This window comes from Actinia tenebrosa, unplaced genomic scaffold, assembly GCF_029948245.1.
Source record: "Actinia tenebrosa isolate PJP-AT-01 unplaced genomic scaffold, QUT_ActTen_1.0 PGA_scaffold17__23_contigs__length_9995812, whole genome shotgun sequence".
NCBI lineage: Eukaryota > Metazoa > Cnidaria > Anthozoa > Actiniaria > Actiniidae > Actinia > Actinia tenebrosa.
Genome location: NW_028292577.1, coordinates 4,446,573 through 4,466,770, shown reverse-complemented (window position 1 = coordinate 4,466,770; position 20,198 = coordinate 4,446,573). Strand labels below are relative to the sequence as shown.

Genomic DNA, 20,198 nt, shown 5'->3' with positions numbered 1-20,198 from the left:
ATGCCCATACCTTAGCCCATACGAGTGGAAGGAAGACCACCGAGTATAGATTACCATGCTCAGTTCATTTCATTCTTTTACCTTCTAGATGCAGCTATGGAAACGATCAACACTTCCCTTGCAAGAAACAGCAGTGATAATTTCAGTCATGCAATCAATAGCACCAGCCGCAGAGAATATGTCTTTGCGCCTGTTAGTCACCGTGTCAAACTCATTATATTCACTACCATGCTCTTGTTTGGAGTGTATGGGTTGATTGCAAACTCCCTGATTCTGTACTTCAAGCACAAGCAACACAGAAGAAGACGCCGTACAATACAAAGAACATTCACTCGATCCTTGACAGAATATTTCATCAATAGCCTTGCCTTGTCAGATTTACTCTGTTCTCTTATCAGCCTTCCCTTGTTTACAGCTGAGATGTTCATCGATTATGTCAAAAGTGACTGGATTTGTAGAGTCAATCGATTTAACAATCTTGTTTTCCCAGTCATTACGGTTCTGAATTTATTAGTTATCGGAATAGAAAGATATTGTAGCATATTTCAACCATTTCGTGTTCCAAGTCGAAGGAAATCAAAGAAAATAGTTATGGGAGCTTGGGTTTTAGGTGTTTTTATAACACTTGTCCCTATGCCCATATACAAGCTGATATATTTTGAGATTGAAGAAAATTCGTACACTTTGATCTGTAAATACGCTAATACTCTTCCTCTGTACAGTAGCTTATTCATTAGTTTTATTACCGTTGCTTACATAATGCCCGGCAATATCTTGGTCTTTATAAATATTCGTATATTAAAGTATATGCGACGCCGTAGAAGAGTCGCTCCTTTGCAAAATGCAAACTTTTCTCGACCATACATTGTTCGCTTCAAAGTAACCAGCTTGTTCATATCCTTAATATTTGTGTTTATCATTCCCTACTTCGTTTTTGTTTTGTACACTGGATTAATGATGACTTTAAGGCCAAAGATTTCCTTCACTGGTGATTATGTGGCTAGGTACATCAGTGCAATACTAGGCTATGCCAATGGAGCTGCGAGCGCGACGATTTTGTTTCACAACGATAACTCCTTGAGGAAAATGTTGATTGATATGTTGAGTTGGATGTGTTTGCCGTTCCAAAATGTACCAATTTTTCTATCTGCGCCAAATCCTGCCAGAACACACCACAGTGGAAATGTTGGCGTTGTCGGACGATTACAACAGGGACAGACTCCAATCTATGTTAGTTAAAAAATTGGTAACAAGGATTAAAGTTAAACTTTTAAGTTGTTTTATGCATGCGGAGGGGAAAGAAAACCCCCGAAGCACAAGAGGGGTGAACTAAGAAACAACTTACACTACTGACATATGATCGATGGCGTTTACTGAGAATCAAACCCATGACGTCATTGAATCAAAGACGCGACGGGTGCCAATCATTGAAGCCGAGTTGACTCCATAATTTTATCTGACTAGTTATGCCTGGTTTACAGCACGAACCTTCGTAGGCGAGCGGGAAATGTTGAAGGAGACGCTTTTTTAAATGCCTTCATATATTCGAAATTGTGAACTGAATCATAACTACTTTGTTTTTCTTTCCCTAAACCCAAAGACATGCATTTGATGGATTGTTTCTCGCCATTATTATCTTATTACTAGCGGGAACAATTAATTCAGAACGAATATTTAACCGCTTTAGTGATTTTTATCCATATTCCTTTCGGTCCAGTCGCGTACTTGAGCCGGTCGACGACAACGTTTTTTGAATTGACTGTATATCAATGGGGTCACATGGTAGCCTACCTAATTAGTGGGGCAAAAATAATAAAACATAATATTCTGATATTGATAGGCAATAATCATGTTGTTTCGAGTTAGTTTGGGATAATTCACACGAGTGTGTTTTACAAAGAGTTGATATTGCACGAGACCGTAGGTCTTGTTGATGTGATGTATGAAAAACCTTGAAAGAAACCTCGCAAGAATAAGAACAAAAATAGACACAAGAAGTTCCATAAAAGTCTATTCAACAAATAATTTATAAATATAGATTTTTCGCGATATACATACAGACAAAAACCGTGATTGGGCTGCCTGTGCTTTACCTTTGGTTTTTGTGAATATTTAGAGTGACGCTATTAAGAGGCTAACCAAGTACATGCTTCTTTTTGGAAGTGAAGAAAAGGAGTATAGGGCCGCAGTATATGTCGTATATTAATGAAATTATCATACTTCATTTATTCTTTGTAAAAATTTAAGTACAATTTGCAGTGGCGGATCCAGGATTTTTCAAAGGGGGTTCCGTTTCTTAAACTGTGTATAATTCTCTTTTGTTTATAGTCGATGTTTGACAAAAAAAATTGGCTCTAATCACCTAATTTACTATCTAGTAACGGAACTTAAAGGTAAATTAAACATTATTGTAGCGGACATCTTCTTTCGTTCAGTGGGGACATCTAATTCGGTAATGGGTACACAACGCAAAACGCTCGTCGATTATATCAGCGATTTAATTCTCGATAATCTTGATGTTCTTCAGTTATTTCATTCACAATAGACAGATTTATAATTACGAGGTTCACTAGAAATAAAAAGTTACAAATTAAAAGCCTATATCTTACGGAAAATCAAATATAATCTTGACATACCATATGGTGTACGTATTACGATCGTCTTGCTGCCTGTCCCGGCTTACATCCCATAATTTCAACTTATGAATATTAATAACCTACGCTAATTAGGAAATCAAATAGTTGTCGTCTACATTACTGGCCCCAAATGAGGCATTTCTTATGGATCATTTCTTAAATCATTGTCCTGACGACAATAACAAATTAATTTGGTTTCATAGCACAATTATCAATTAACTCAACAATGTTCTTGTGTAATTCGCTAACAGTGTTTCCTTGATTCTTGAGGCTTTAATCAACTCCTTCCAGCAAGCACAATTTGTGAATGGGACGGACCAACTCTGTCTTAGACGTCTTGACTCTTGCGGAGCGTACAAGTCCCTCCCTTGCCTTGTAAACTTCTAGTACACATGCCAGAGGCCACTGGCCCCGTTTAACGGTCTCGTCCACCACCAAAACAACATCACCTTTCGCTAGGTTCCTTTGTGGGGAGATCCATTTCTGCCTCAATTGTAAAGTTGGTAGGTACTCTTTGAGCCAACGGCGCCAGAACAGATTGGCTAGATATTGACACTGTCGCCATCGACGTCTGCCATAGTTATCAGAAGCCGTGAATACACCTAGAGGCATACTCGCTCCTGGACGCAGTAACAGGATATGGTTAGGCGTTAAAGGGGAGTCGTCCTTGGGATCATCACTGCAAGTTGTCAACGGCCTACTGTTAAGAATGGCCTCCACTTGCGTCATTAAAGTCAACAGGACTTCGTCTGTAGTAACTTGCTCCCTCAACAGGGCCCTTAAAATGGACCTTACAGATCTTATGATTCTCTCCCATATTCCACCCATGCTGCTGGCTCCTGGGGGATTAAACTTCCAGACGATTTCTCTCTGTTTTAGGAAACTCTCGATCTTCTGAACATTCCATTCTTGTAAAGATTTGCGTAGCTCTCTCTCACCACCCTTATAGTTAGTGCCATTGTCGCTTCTGATTTCGATGGGTCTTCCTCTGCGATTCATGAACCGCTGCAACGCATTGATGAAGGAATCTGCTTCCAAGCTATGAGCAACCTCTAGATGTACGGCTCGTGATGTTAAACAAGTGAAAATGCATCCATACCGTTTCTCTGTGCTCCGACCTCTTTTCACTAAGAATGGACCAAAGAAGTCTGTTCCAACAAATGAAAATGGTGGTTCGTCAGGGGTGAGCCTGTCAACTGGCAAGTTTGCCATCTGTTGGGATATAGGCGGGGCCTTACGTCTTCGGCAGTCAAAGCATGTCGTCAGCACACGTCTAATTAGGGATCTTGCGCTTACTATCCAATATCGCTGTCTTACAAGGGCCAGTAGGTGTTCTCTTCCAGCGTGGCCGTACAGTTGGTGATAATGTCTAATAACAAGCTCGCAGACAGGGTGGTTCTTCGGTAGAATTGGTGGATGTTTGGCTGCATCAGAAATTGGGGCGTTCTCTAAGCGGCCTCCAACTAATAAAACTCCTCCTTTAAGCACGGGGGCTAGCTTGAAAATGCAACTTGCCTTTGGTAGGGGTTTCTCTCTTGTGGAAACTTTGACTTTCGACTTCTCAATCTGTTTGCTCAAGATATTCACTTCCCTTGTGAAGCCTTGGCCTTGTACATCCTTGATAATCGCAACTTCTGCTTCTCGAATCTCTTTCACAGTTATTCTTCCTCTTGTAGCAGGCTTAACTTCAATATCATGCTTTGAACTTCTTAACTTGTTTACGAAGTAGTTTCTGAATCTCAGCATCCAGGCAATGGCCACCTTTAAGCGATACCAATCAGAGTAATGCTCGTACATTCGTTGCAGGAAGTTCTTTGAGTCCCTTTGCTGTGCCATATAGACCTGTCTCTCTCTCTTCACTTCTGGGTCGTCACTTGGTACCTCAGATATCTTGAGAACTGGTGCTGGCCACGAATCTTGGCCTTTCCATAAAAACTCAGGGCCGCACAACCATCGCCTTCCTTCGTCTCCTGTAATTTTCTCCGCGGTCAAACCTCTGGACGCATCATCCGCAGGATTGTCTTTGGTATTCACATATCTCCACTGCTTGGGGGTAGAAAATTCGTGAATGATAGCAATCCGATGTGCCACGAAGATGTTGAATCGTCTTGAGAAGTTGTTGATGTATTGAAGCACTGTTGTAGAGTCAGTCCAGAACGTCGACTCAGTCAGCGGCAGATCTAGCTCGGCTGTTAACATCTTATCAATTTTGACTGCTACAACGGCCGCCGATAGTTCTAAGCGAGGAATGGTCACTGGTTTTACAGGAGCGAGCCTTGACTTCCCGTTCAGGAACGAACAATGTACTTCCCCATTAATGTCAACCATCCGCAGGTACGATACGGTGCCATAAGCTGACTGGGAAGCATCTGCGAAATGGTGCAATTCATAGGTGACGATGTCTCCAAGGTCAGGTGACTTCAAGCATCTCGGTAGCTTCATATTTGACAGTCTTGGTAGGTCTTCTAGCCATCTCTTCCACTCAACGAGGTTATGTTCAGGGATTGGGTCATCCCATTTTAGTTGCTGTCTACAAAGTTCTTGCAAGATTAGCTTGGCTAACAGGACGAATGGAGCAGCGATACCCAATGGATCATAGCCAGAACTCGTTATGGATAACATCCCACGTCTTGTAAGAGACCTTTCCTTTACCTGTGTCTTAAATCCGATGCAATCTTTCTCGACATTCCATTCAACTCCTAAGGCTCTTTCCGTCGGAAATCGTTCAAAGTCTAGTTCCTTTACAGCCTTAGCTCTTTCAGATTCAGGTATCGACTTGAGGACTTCTTTACTATTGCTCATCCACTTTGTGAGACGAAATCCTCCTCGTCGTAGCAGTTCAGTCACTTCAGATGCAGTTCGTATAGCGCCTTCAACAGTACTTGTCGACTTCAGCATATCATCCACATAGAAGTTCCTATGCACGATGTTCACAATCTCATCATCAAATTCGGTTTGATTGTCGTCAGCTGTTTTTCTGAGTGCAAAATTCGCACAACTTGGCGAAGACGTTGCACCGAAAATGTGGACTAGCATTTGAAAATTTGCTGGCTGTTGACTAAGATCTCCATCAGGCCACCAAAGGAATCTAAGCATGTCACAGTCCTTGGGCTCAACCTTGACTTGCAAAAACATAGCTTCGATATCTGCTGCTAGTGCTATGGGCTCTTCGCGAAATCTAGTAAGGACGCCTACGAGATTGTTCGTTTGATCAGGTCCTTGCAATAGTTGGTCATTTAATGACATGCCTTTCCATTTGGCGGCGCAGTCGAATACCACGCGTAGCTTCTTGGGGGTAATCACAGCATGGTGGGGTAGGTACCACACTCTCTTCTGGTCAAAATTCTCGTTGGGAAGGCGACGGGCATAGCCCTTAGTCAGATGGTCATCTATAACTTCTTTGTATTTCTCATAAAGTCCAGGATCGTTCAGGAATCTTTGTTTTAATGTTGCAAGTCTAAACTCAGCCATCGGTCGATTGTTCAATGTACAATAACTGCTGTTTCTCCACGGCAGGGCCATTTGGTAGTGACCCTCAGATAAAACCGTGCTTTCCTGCATGATAGACAACGCTCTTTTATCTTCTGCTGACATGCATTCTTCGGAACTTAGTACTGCATCTCCGAAATCGGTCCTCCAGAATCTTTCAACTTGAGCCTTAAGCTCATCACCGTGGGAAGATATGTAGTGTGCGTTCAAGCTTTGTTGATGCGTAGACTCAGTCATCGGTCCTACGATGGTCCATCCAAGGAGTGTCTTGACCGCATACGGTTCCTTCCGTTGTCCTCGTTTCTCTTCTAACGCCCAAAAGGCTTCAGGCGTATCATTGCCGATGAGTAAAGTAACTTCATCAGTGTCTATTTCAGGTATTTGTATTTCTGCTAGATGTGGCCACCTACGAATGTCTTCATCTCTGGGTGCACCTTCTGTAGTGATGTGCAATTTTTTGACTGTCCATACGGTCGGTATCTCGACGACATTGTCTGAGTCAAGAGCTGTAACTTCCAAACTCGCGGTTAATCCCTTTCGCTGAACGTTTGCCTTTTCGATAGTTGTCAACGAGAATGTTCGTTCGGCGCCTTCGATTCCCAGCTGTTCTATTAGGCGTTTCTCGCACAATGTCGTGTCGGATCCTTGGTCCAAAAGAGCGTAGGTGACAACAGATCTCTGACCTTTCTTTCCACGAACCTTTACGGGCACGATTGGAAGACATACTCTTTTCTCCTTGGCAAGAACATCGACGCTGTTTACGCTATCAGCCTTGACGACATTATAATTTTTAGCACTGTTCGTATTGTTACTTGAATCCTGGCTCGGCTGTTGATTAAGGTTAGAGCTGTTCGGTGGATGCAGCAACGTGTGGTGTTTTCCCTCACAGGAATCCACTTCACACTGTTTTTTCTGATAGCAATTCTTTGCTCTATGTCCTCGCTTAAGGCAGTTGTCACATAACCCTTTGTCTCGAACAAACTTCATTCTTTCACCTTGCGTCTTCTTCTTAAATTCATCGCAGCTTGTGAGAAGATGTGCTTGGGCACAAAGACCACACTTTACCTGGTCGTTTAAAGTATATGCGGCCCTCGAAGCTAATTGTGAATCCTTTGTTGTTGCCGTCACTTTCGGCGTTTCTGCTTGGTGTGTCGCTAGGGTGGTAGCTCTTGGCGGCCTTGGCGTGTTCTGAAACGGTTTACTTCGGGGTCGCATTCTGTCCCTGGACGTGTCCTTTGAGTCCATAATCTGTCCGAAAACAGGATCATTTGCGGCCTTTGCTCTCTCAGACAAAAATTCGGACATATGGTCTATGCTGGGTTTTCCTCCTCCGCTTCGTATCACTCTAGCCTTCTCGAGCCACCTAGCCTTTAGGTGGACAGGGAAACGTTCTGCTATTTTCTTCAAGTTGTCAGCATTGTTCAAGTCGTCATAATATCCAACGGCACGTAGAGTTAATTCACAGTCCTTTAACTTATCGGCGAAAACTTGCAGGCCTTGTCTATCAGACGCCCTCAGCGGGGGTCCCTCAGTTACAAGATCAATGTAGGCCGTGGCTATGACATAAGGTTCGCCGAATCTTTCAAGCAATAACGTTCGTGCTGTGAGGTAGCCGTCGGTAGAGTCCAATACTACACAGTTCTTGATCACTTCTTTCGCCTTGCCCGTACAATATTGCAGTAAATAATTCAATCGTTCTCCGTTATCCTCAGTCTTTGCTTCAATGTTCTGTTCGTAGTTGCGAATAAACCTCCAGTAGTGTAATGGGTTTCCATCAAAGGTTAATAGCTCTGGTTTAGGAAGCATTAAAGCGTTGGTCATGGCGCTGGTGATCCTTTCTTGCTGCTTTATCAGTTGACTGAGGACCTTCTCATGGACTGCTGGCTTAGGTGGTTCATCGTTATTGGCAGTGTCGCTTAGACGGTTATCATAATCAGCGACGTAGAACTCGGGTGTGTTCGGGTCCAGCCATGCCTGTGGTGTCGGTGCATGTGCAGCATGAACAAACTTCGGTTTGGGCTTCCTGTGTACTACATCAGGCCATTCTGTCGTCGTAAACGGGTTACTTGAGCTTCCCCTTGTCGGTGTTGCTAACGAACTGCCAGGCGTCTGGGCCATCGGGGCTGCGAATGGGTTAGTGGAGATCGGTGTTATCGGAGTTGCAAACGGGTTCACAGGGAGGCGCTGTCTAAAGTCTGCAACTCTAGTCGATTCCTTTGGGGCACTTCTTGGTGTGGAGCCAAAGGGGTTTGAACCAGGTAACACGTCGTCGTCGTCGTCGTAAAAATTGTATAGCTCAACTCGTTCGGCCCTTTCATAGATTTTTAGTTCAGTGTTTCTTTGTTCCATTTCGTGTTGAGCTTTTAGTAATGTGTGTCGACGTTTTATTTTATTGACTTGAATTGCCTCCTCTAACCGCAATTTCATCGTCATCTCTTCAATTCTTTCTTGCAATTCTTGCTCTTCCTTCAACTGTCTAATCTTAAGCTCGGCAACAGCTTGATCTGCCCTCGCTTTCAACTTTAACTTCGTTGCTGTACTTGATTGGGAACTTTCGTTAGAGCCTGCTTGGCTACTAGAATCGCAGGGTTCGACAAGAGGCAGATCAAAGTCAATGAACGGTCTTTTGTTCCGGTGGGTCCACGCATCAATTTCTCCCTCAATGTCTTTTTTAGCTTCTAGCTCTCTACTGTAAATGCCTTCAGCTTCTTCAATATCCAACTGTTCCTTCAAGCATTCTAAGTGCTGTTGACAACACCGTTCGAAGTTATCAAATGTGTTCAATATTTTCTGTCTTATCCTCAGAACGGTATCAATATCATTGAAATTCTCTGATTTCATCACTTCTTTTATATTTCGATAATTCTTTGTCAATTGGCCAATATATCCCGATCTTGAGCGTCTTAGAGCTTCAGCTCTCTCTTCTCTCACTCCGTCACAACTTTCACGATCAGCGGGATTCTTGCGTCTTGCCGGCGGGCTTCCTGTGTCATCATCCATCGCTGCACATGGAAATTCGAGGAATTCACAAGCCGTACGATTCTTGTAAACACTCTTCGGAGATGAAATAAACGCTGGATAACTGCAGAATCAAGCTTAATAAATGTCCATCAGTCGGTGAATGACATATGTGAACAATAATGTAGCGGACATCTTCTTTCGTTCAGTGGGGACATCTAATTCGGTAATGGGTACACAACGCAAAACGCTCGTCGATTATATCAGCGATTTAATTCTCGATAATCTTGATGTTCTTCAGTTATTTCATTCACAATAGACAGATTTATAATTACGAGGTTCACTAGAAATAAAAAGTTACAAATTAAAAGCCTATATCTTACGGAAAATCAAATATAATCTTGACATACCATATGGTGTACGTATTACGATCGTCTTGCTGCCTGTCCCGGCTTACATCCCATAATTTCAACTTATGAATATTAATAACCTACGCTAATTAGGAAATCAAATAGTTGTCGTCTACAATTATAACAGCAAATATATATCATTTCGTTTTCAACATTATCTTTGTGGATACTTTTGGACATATTTCTATTACCTAAAAGATCAAAACTTCAAGGAGGGTACGTTCCGTGGACCTCTTCGACCCCTCCCCCCCCCCCCCCCCCCTGGATCCGCCACTGATTTGTAAGATATAAATATAGGAGTATTCTAAAGGATTTTTAGAAGACAGTATGTGTTTCTGTATGATGATTTAGCAAGCAAACCAAGCATTGTAATTATGTAACCACAGCATATTCAATTTACACACGTACTTTTGGAGAATGTAAATAAAGAGTCATTCCTGTCTTATCAAAATCAACATCTAGTAACCCCTCGCCCAATTGCTCTTCATGTTGCACTGATTACACCTACATGTTACAAATGGCGAAAAAATACCTTGAAACCCGACAACACAGGAAGCCCAGCAAGTTTAGTCTTTCACACATCTTCCCCTAGCAATGTTGGGAGCTACCATCGATTCGTGAGGTGGGAAAACATTGAATAGGGGAGGGGGGATGTCGTACCGTGGCGTACCGTGGCGTACCGTGGCGTACCGTGGCGTACCGTGGCGTACCGTGGCGTACCGTGGCGTACCGTGGCGTACCGTGGCGTACCGTGGCGTACCGTGGCGTACCGCGACGCACCGTGGCGTACCGTGGCGTATCGTGGCGTACCGTGGTGTACAGTGGCGTACCTTGGTGTACCGTGCTGTACCTTGGTGTACCGTGGCGTACCGTGGCGTACCGTGGCGTACCGTGGAGTAAGTTTCCAGAACGGAAGGAATACTCAAACGTTTTCTTAACATAAATTTGGTGTTTTCTCAAGTCTAAAGTTATACTAAAACAGCTATTCTCCTCAGGCTTAGTGATTATGGGGAATATTTCAGCGAATAATAAACTGTTTTGTTTTGAAGGTATAGACTAACACGAACAAGTATAGTGCAGTTTTCGTATGACTGTGAAAAGGTCAGTGCCGTAAGCGTTAGGTGCCGTGATCGTGATGTTTTTTTGTTTTTTGTTTTTTTGTTTGTTTTTCATATGAAAATCACTGGTGTCAAATGCCATATATCATATTCCGGCGAGCTCACTTCCGGTACGAAGCTCATATGTTGAGCGAGAAAATACACGGATTTTTCGACTATTTTACGCTCTCTCGTGAATTTAAGTGAGTCTGTCTTTCATTTACCACTGGATTTAAGTAAAGCAGTATGTAAACCATTACTAGTAGTAATATTAAATGATTTGAGGCATTTTTCGGTACGTCAAATCTGTGTTTTCCGAGTACCGTTGAGAGTCGATTTTACAAGGCGTTACTCGATTCTCGACTATCTAGCTGCGAATAACTGGGTCTAGCTTCAATACCCGCCTTTGAATCATGATTTTACCGCCAAATCTGAAATCTTGAATAAATTATCTTTGTTTTGATATATTATAAGTCGACTTTTGTGAGATTTTTGGTACGTCAAATGGCTGCTAAACTACATCATCTGGTCTTTGTCCTTTTGATCTTCTATTGTCAAACTGTAGAAGCCATAGAAGACGATTTTAGGGAACAAAATGATCAATTTAAGGCAAATTCTCCTACCTTCACTTACGAAATTTCGAAGTAAGTTGGAATAATTAAGCTTTTTTTTTATTTAAGCGTTCAATAAACGTATTTTTATTCTTATTCTTATTTTTATTTTCAAATTAGTGAAGCCGAATTGTATAAAAAATAATTTTATTGTATTCATTTTATTGTAGCTATTTAATCTATGCCATCTCTAAGAAAAGGGATAGTACTGGCTGTGGAACTTCTGCTTTATCAGAGGTTGTGAGCAGTATTTTGACAGATTCTGGAGTCGAAGGGGTTTTAATTAACAATCGTATACTGAATGTATTTGGAAAAACGATTTCTGTTTTAAAGAGCAAAGCAAAGGCTGCAGCTAGGAAGGGTGGCTTCTCTCTCAGGAGATTAGAAAATAAATGGAGAGGGACTACTCATAAATTTACTGTGTACTACTCAGAAATTGACAAGTGTGCACTTGAACAACAGAACAGTAATCTTAGAGGCCAAAAAAGAGCATTAGAAGACACTGTTGTGGAAGAAGTGTCAAAAAGGCTGAAAGTAGAAGAAAAACTACAGGCTGCTCTTGAAAAATCGGAAAGCTCTTGTAACTTCTACAAAAAGAGATTCAAAAATTTAGTCAAAAAAGTTATAAAGAACCAGGAAAAAGCAACACCAAACAAAAGAGGGTCTTCAAAGAAAAAGAGTTTTCATGAGTTCACAAAAAGGCACCAATACAGGGTAAAGGGCCAGATGAAAGAGCAATGTAATGCAACCCTCTCCTTTCTTGGTCATCATGACTTCATTGCTACAAAAGTAGAGATCTTTAACAATGCAACCCAAGAATATGAAACCTTACAGCTAGTTGATAAAGATCAACTCCCTCTCAAAGAGAACAATCCTGTAACACTCACTGATGAGGAAATTACTGATCTCAACTTTTGGCTGTACATAAAGGACAAATTTAACATTTCCAATGAAGCTTGGCATGAACTGGCCTTGAAATCAACTGAAATGCCAAATATGTATCGACTTAATAAAAGAATATCAGATTTGAATGCCAAATGGAGGCTTACAGACACACCAGGAGAGGCAGAGGGTGTTCAGATTTCATTTAAGGAAAGCTTGATTGAACAAACCAAGAGGCTTAAAAACAAGGGGATGCTAAAAAATGAAAATACAATCAAGGTGAAGTTGAGTGGTGATGGAACAAGTATTGGCAAAAGATTAAAAATAGTTAATTTTACTTACACTATACTCAATGAAAAGGATATTGCAATGAGTGATAAAGGTAATTATTTATTGGCTGTAATGAAAACCACAGAAACCTATGACAATCTTGCAGAAAGTCTAAGTCACTTAAAAACAGAAATGGAAAACTTTGATGAAATTGATGTTGAAGGACAAAAGTTTAAAATTGAATACTTCCTAGGAGGTGATTGGAAATTCTTAGCATGTGTCTGTGGATTAGGCCCAGCAAACCAGGATTATGCATGCATTTATTGCAAGTGTCCCAGAGAATCTAGATGTGATATAACCAAAACCTGGTCCTTAACTGATAAGAAGTTTGGAGCAAGGACACATGATGAAATAACTGAACATTCAAGATCCAAACGGTTTAATTGCAAATCAAAACCCCTCTTCAATTTTATTCCACTAGACCATGTTATCATTGATACTTTGCACTTGTTTTTAAGAATATCAGACAACCTCATTGAGCTTCTGATTAGAGAATTGAGGAGGAAGGATGCAATTGAAAATGTTAAAACTTTTCCAAATGGTTTTAAAAGGGAAAAATACAAACACATGGCAGGGTATGAGGCATTTTTAAAGAACATTGGAATAACATTTGAATGGAAGGTAGAGCCAAATACTAAAAAACTTGATTATAGGGATCTAACTGGACCAGAAAAACTAACTGTTTTTCAGCACATTGACTTCAATACTCTGCTTCCAACATATGAATACACAGATAATTTGAAGAAACTTTGGGGTGATTTTTTGGACATTATTGGAGATTTAAAACTGGACTATGATAATGAAGAATCAACAGTCAAGCTGAAAGATAAAATAAAATCCTGGTTTCAACAATTTCTTAATCTTTATCAGGGTAAAGATATTACACCATATATGCACACTCTTTACTGTCATGTTCCTGAATTGTTGAAGCTATACAAAAATATTGCACATTTCAATCAACAAGGGATGGAAAAATATAATGATACGGCATCTAAAAATTATTTCAGATCATCCAACCACTGAGGGGTATCTGCTTTGAGACAACTCTTCTGGAAAAAACAAAGAGTGCAGCACCTTGAGGCAGAAGGTTACCAGCGAGAAAAAAATTCTTTGACTTGCTCAAACTGTCTGGAACAAGGTCACAACATTAAGACATGCACCAAAAAATGCAAAAGGTGTGCATTTGAAGTTTGCTGTGGTCATCTTGATAAAGTGAATAATAAGTGGGTGCCAAGCTGCACTTTGTGAGTTTTCAGTAATTATGAATTTAGACATAAAGCAGTTTTTTACAGTATGTGGTTTAGCATTTAGGAAACATGCACAAAACAAGCAAACAAAATTGCAATACTGTTTATCATTGATATTTTAATATAACCATGGCTATTAACAAGTTTTCAGTTGTGAGTTTTCAGCAATTATGAATTTAGACATAAAGCAGTTTTTTTACAGTATGTGGTTTAGCATTTAGGAAACATGCACAAAACAAACAAACAAAATTGCAATAATGTTTATCATTGATATTTTGATATAACCATGGCTATTAACAAAACGTTGTCTTTATAATTCTTGAAAAGGAATCCATTAAATCCATTGAGTATCTGAAGGTAAATGTTTATGTATTGTTTTTAAGATATTGCTTCCTATTTCCATCACCTCGTACAAACGTAAATACAAGCATAAATGAATCCTCGATTTCTGATTTAACATATTTACCACCAATGTACTTAAACTCTTGAATTGGGTTCTTCTTAGTGATCCAGTACCGTACAGTTTGTTTTTCTACAAAAGCATAATCTCCAATGCAATTAAGAATCCTCTCATCCCACCTTGTCCCTAGTATAGCGTCCAAAGACCGGTTGTCTTCCAATTTATAAATGTCCTTTCCCCTATGAAGAATACTGTTTGTGATCTTTCCAAGTCCGGAGTAAAAGACATCCTGTTCAACATTTATTTCTATTCTCGTCGAAGGGTCGTCCCGTCGGCCTGACCACAAAGCTCTTTTAATTGAGCGATAAAGCTGTTCATGAAAAACAAACTTTCGGTCTTCTAGTGACTGCTGGCCTGGAATATAAGCTTTCTCCAAGCGAATAAATGGAAAGTATTCGCCTTCGTTGTCATAGTCTCGCCATTCGTCAAACTTGTCGCTATATCCAACAAAATGGATTTTCAACTTCTTTCTTTCCCTATCGACTTCAACAATCTCAACATCGTAAAGACTTTTGTCGTTTTTTTGCTTTCGCTTTATTCCTGGTTCTTTTTTACGACTACATTCCTCAATGAATCGTTTTGGTGGACGAGAAAAACGTTTTACACGGTCCGCCATCTTGTTTTCGGTCATCAGTGAGCATGCGCACCAGAACTGAATTGTGTTATTGTCACCAATATCAAATGTCATATCAATATATGGAATGATTTTCATATGTGTTTTTGTTCTTTTTATTATTATTATTTATTTATTTATTTTTTTATCAGTAAAAGAATTGATCCAGGAAATGAGGTTTTGCTACCTTTTACAAGCATAAAAATGGTCTTAAGGTTATCATAGCGCGCTGTTTCGAAGAATATATACAAATAAAATAAGTATATAAATAGGTATTTTCATTTATACACAGTAGGCTTTAAAGCTATAAGCTTGTGTATCCTCTTCCATACACGCAACCGTATATTCAATAAGTTGCGCATTGACAAAACTGCTTGAACATTGGATTTACAAAGGACAATTAGATTTCTAATCTAGCTATAAATTTGATTTGTAAATAGCAATTTTGTACGGTCAACATGCCAAGTGTTCATTTTTCTGAATGTCCTTTGACTTTGTGCATAACTATTGTAACACATTCATCAAGTATTTTTTGATGTTAAGTAGCTTTGCACATGTCGACGATATTAAGACGTTCGATGTTTAGTAACTTTGCACACGATAACAGAAAGCGTATTTTGTATTTTGTGTGTAATTATAATGGGTAACATTTCCGTAATATTTCATAGCGAGTTCTTATCATCTAAATATTTATATCTTTAAAGGTGTGATCAGTTACATGTAACGTTTGTTTTGAAATTCATATTATTAACTTCCTGCTTCAAGTCTATTGTGTTTAACCTATTTTTACATTTTGTTTTGCAGACATGGAGTTTATTTCAAGCGCTTTCTTTGTAAAGTCGTTCAGATCGTCGTCAACATTTGTGTTTCAAGATTTTTCGTGTTCAAGGCTATTTTTTCTTCTCCCTCGTGTCGCTGTTGAATATTTATCTTATCTATCAATCACAACGATTATTTTCCTCTTTGTGAGGATAAAAAACGTTTACGGGTTTCAAAGGTCTCCAAGGTAATCTTCTTTGTGGCTAAACACTTCTAAGATCTGTTTTATTTTTAAGCTTTTTCTAAATACCTAATTTTTAGCAAAAAGTCTAGACCTAGGGTTAGAATTCAACAACACTGAACACTGTGACTAAGTTTGAAATTTTCAAAAATCAGTACTTAGAAGTGTATTTTGCATAAAACTCTTCTCAGTTTCCCCTCTAGTCTGGCGAGTTTATTTTATCAGAGCAGTAAGGTAAACATATGATAAAGTAACTGAAAAAGTTTTAAAGCAATTTGTCTCATTTCACAACTCAGTAATTTTACGAAGAAAACTTCTAATTAGTAGCAAATACGCACTGGGTAGCAAACACGTACTAGTGAGGTACTAGCAAATACACATCTTTAACCCTGACTTCTAAGGTAGCAAATAAGCATTTTATCTCCAAGGGGGTAAAATGAGTTTTTTTTAAGTTGCTAATACAGTTTTTCGTGGGAATTACCACAATGACGAATTGTTATTTTGTTCTTTCTTCTTTTTTTTTTTTTTTGTTGTTGTTGTTGTTGTTTTTATCAGTAAAAGAATTGATCCAGGAAATGATGCTTTGCTACCTTTTACAAGCATAAAAGTGGTCTAAGGTTAACATAGCGCGCTGTTTCGAAGAATATATACAAATAAAATAAGTATATAAATACATATTTTCATTTATACACAGTAGGCTTTAAAGCTATAAGCTTGTGTATCCTCTTCAATACACGCTTGCACCACGAATATTTTATACACACAACTCACAACTCACAACAACCGTATATTCAATAAGTTGCGCATTGACAAAACTGCTTGAACATTGGATTTACAAAGGACAATTAGATTTCTAATCTAGCTATAAATTTGATTTGTAAATAGCAATTTTGTACGGTCAACATGCCAAGTGTTCATTTTTCTGAATGTCCTTTGACTTTGTGCATCTCTATTGTAACACATTCATCAAGTATTTTTTGATGTTAAGTAGCTTTGCGCATGTCGACGATATTAAGACGTTCGATGTTTAGTAGCTTTGCACACGATAACAGAAAGCGTATTTTGTATTTTGTGTGTAATTATAATGGGTAACATTTCCTAAATATTTCATAGCGAGTTCTTATCATCTAAATATTTATAACTTTAAAGGTGTGATCAGTTACATGTAACGTTTGATTTGAAATTCATATTATTAACTTCCTGCTTCAAGTCTATTGTGTTTAACCTATTTTTACATTTTGTTTTGCAGGCATTGAGTTTATTTCAAGCGCTTTCTTGGTAAAGCCGTTCAGATGGCTGATTAAGGCCATGTCCACACTATGCCGGATAAATTTTTATCCGGATAAATTGCCGTGAAAACGAATGAAATGTTTTGCGTCCACACTAATACGATCTTAGCCGCATAAATCATCAAAAAACACCTCTCTGTATGTGCCTCGTCTTGTTTAGGGAACAAATTTAGCGTATAGCTAGATGCCCGAAAAATTCATAAACATAGTCGAAATGAAGAGAATTTTACATAAAAAGGCAATGCGATAAACTTCTCGTGGCTAGATATCAAAGTTTAGCATTTACCGCAGCGTTTACAAAGATGTAGCCACTCGTCTGTTACAAGTACTGAACAAAATGACATAAGCATAAGAAAGTAATGTGAGTTTATTTAGAATCAGAAACGTAACTTCCAGTCGATGAATTTTAAAAAAATCCAACCGAAAGCATATATTTTTTGATTATGATCACTAGAGCAGAACGGTTTCAAAGGTTTCAAAGGTGTATTTTTTCCCACATACAAAATTACAATTTTGAATAGGACATTCAGTAAAAAAAACAGTGAAAAGGTACAGAAATTACAACCCAAAGGGGTTAATTAGGGATTCTGCATCTTTAGTAATTAAGATAAAGTTAGTTATGGCGGATAAATGATATGACTATTAAATTATACAAAATAGAAACATATGTACATATGTACGTGCTCAAAATAACAGTTATATATACAGATTTATATTTACAAGTTATTGACATGTTTACAAAGATATAAGGTATGTTTTAGAATGTTTTATCAAACTCATTAATAATTCATGAGGAAAACACAACAGAAATCACGACCGTGAAGAGTGATGTAAATCTGATACAAAACTGTGTTCATTTGCATAAACTTTAAGTTGGATTTTCTTGGCCAAATTCACTTTAATTTTGAAAATTTTAGTGAAACACAAAGGAACTAACCTAGACGTTTGATAAGTCATATACAGTATTCGTGTCCGTGTTGTATCAGATATACAATCACTCAGCTACGCCTCGTGGTTGTATATCTGATACAACACGGCCACTCATACTGTAATTATTACTTATAAAACTTTTAAGTGTAGATTTATTTTTTATTTTAAGAGGTACCTTATTCCAGCTTTCGGGTGCCGCGTATTTTACGCCAAACTTACCATAATTTAAATTTTGACGAGGCAAATAAAACTTTTTATTCGCTTTAGAGCGGGTATTATAAGTATGATTTAAATTTATATCCTAGAAGTGGTGTCAGGCAATTGTCCGTTAGAATGTTTATACGCGAGTTCACAAAGCTGGAGTTTGACTATTCTCAGAGATATTTAGAATGTCAAGTCTTTGAAATAGCGGTCTACTTGGAGTTCTACGTTCTGAGAAATTAATCGCCCTTAAGGCTCGTTTCTGCAGAATGTGAATAGATCCTTGATTTAAAATTACTCCCCCAAATTAATAAACCGTATGAGAGATAGGAGTATATAAAATTATAGTAGATTTTTTAATATATCAAGACTTAGGTAGTGTCTACATCTATACAAAATTCCAATTGATTTAGCAATCTTTCTGGACATAAATGCAATAAGTGAGTTCCACAGTAGATTTTCGTCTAGAAGTAAACCCAAAAATTTTGTGTTTTGTGTTTTAGGGATATCTGCGTCTCGACAACCACAACATTCTTCAAGCGTTGTTTGGATCCAAAGAGTATACATCTAGTTTTTGATAAATTGACAGTAAGCTTATTTGCCCGAAACACTTCGTCAAGAGATGCAAGTTCTTTGTTCAGAACTATAGAAGCCTTCTTTAGACATTTATGACTATATAGCTGATTCATATCATCCGCATATAGCAATAAATGCAGAGTTTTTGTTACGAATTGTGCATCATATACGAAAATAAGAAGAAAAATGGGTCCAAGGATAGAACCTGTGGTACTCCAGACATGGCTTAGAATCAGATTTAATACCATTAATACAAACATACTGTTTGCGGTTTTTTCATTTTCATTTAGTCTGGAAATATGCCTGCTACAATTGACGTATTGAAGATAAGAGAAAGCGGCTGACATAAATATTCAGCCACCTTTTTTATATGCTGTGTAGATAAGTCGCCATGGCCAACTGCTTTGGAGCAATCAAGCCTATAGATCTCATCTAAGACGTTATATTGTGAAAATTTAGGTAGACTAAAATCACTCTTACATGATATCTTCATCCAGTCCTTATATCGATTAACATTTCTACTTTGAAATTTTTTTGCTAATGATGGACCAAGACTAGTAAAGAACGTATTGAATGCATTAGCTATATCAACTTTCTTGGTGAAACGCTTGTCATTATAGAGTATGGAGGAGAACGGTTCCATGACAACGTCCGTAGACAATAGAAAAAGTTCCGTTTACAAATTGTTTTGAGTCCATGCTATTAAGCTTAGCCGGATCTTTTTAGCCGGATAAAAATTGTTCCACTCTGAAGACCGTTTTTGAAAAGTTCCGTTTTGGTGGAGAATTGTTCCGGATTTATATGTATTAATGTGGACGGAAGGCCTACCCGATATATAAAGTTGCGATTTCAAATTTATCCTGCATAGTGTGGACGGGGCCTAAACCGAGACTATATTAAACTGATGACGAGAAGTAACTGCTCATGAGAATTGAGAGGCCGAGTAACGCAATGAAACTCTCTCGTCATTCCATGAGATTGGGAAATATAAGTAGACTATAGTATGGGGTGGAGTGGGATGGGAGGAGGAGGGGGGGGGGGGGGGGGGGGGCTATGACGCTTACAAAAATACATTTCACGAACTTGCTTATTCAAAAAACATGCACAATAATCGAGAATTACAATTCGTAGATTTTCTTGCGCTCGATCAAAAATGGAACTCTTTTTTGTTTTAGTTTCAAATGATCTAAAAATGTCCTTCGCAAGGGAAAAATATATTCAATGTCTGGACTGGTGTTGTTTTAAAGAATTCGGCCTAAAATCAAGATCAGTTTATACATGTAACGTTTGATTTGAAATTCATATTATTGACTTCCTACTTCAAGTCTATTTTGTTTAACCTATTTTTACATCTTGTTTTGCAGGCATGGAGTTTATTTCAAGCGCTTTCTTTGTAAAGTCGTTCAGATCGTCGTCAACATTGGTGTTTCAAGATTTTTCGTGTACAAGGCTATTTTTTCTTCTCCCTC

The 20,198-nt window shown here is 38.7% G+C and overlaps 1 protein-coding gene and 1 long non-coding RNA gene across 3 annotated transcripts; one reads left to right on the top strand and one right to left on the bottom strand.

The window, feature by feature from the left end:
- Positions 1 to 2,479: 2,479 nt before the first annotated feature.
- On the bottom strand, positions 2,480 to 9,605 carry LOC148910293 (uncharacterized). Of its 2 annotated transcripts, none has more exons than XR_016120057.1 (2): positions 2,637 to 9,605; positions 2,480 to 2,569 (listed from the first exon to the last, which is right to left on the bottom strand). XR_016120057.1 is itself a non-coding variant. In XM_089031650.1 (2 exons), the coding sequence occupies exon 2, from the start codon at positions 9,123 to 9,125 to the stop codon at positions 2,910 to 2,912; it is 6,216 nt and encodes a 2,071-aa protein (XP_088887776.1). In that variant the 5' UTR covers positions 9,126 to 9,426; positions 9,494 to 9,605; the 3' UTR covers positions 2,480 to 2,909. The 2 variants fall into 2 exon arrangements, 1 of the variants encoding a protein (XP_088887776.1); XM_089031650.1 differs by having other exon boundaries at positions 2,480 to 9,426; positions 9,494 to 9,605.
- Positions 9,606 to 10,306: 701 nt separating this feature from the next.
- Positions 10,307 to 17,153, top strand: LOC148910292 (uncharacterized). Its single transcript, XR_016120085.1, has 3 exons — positions 10,307 to 10,379; positions 15,538 to 15,739; positions 16,983 to 17,153. It is a non-coding gene; the product is annotated as an uncharacterized LOC148910292 (long non-coding RNA).
- Positions 17,154 to 20,198: the final 3,045 nt, after the last annotated feature.

Bases quoted from the DNA above. Each gene is read 5' to 3' on its own strand.
- LOC148910293 (XM_089031650.1), bottom strand. From the start codon at position 9,125: ATGGATGATGACACAGGAAGCCCGCCGGCAAGACGCAAGAATCCCGCT.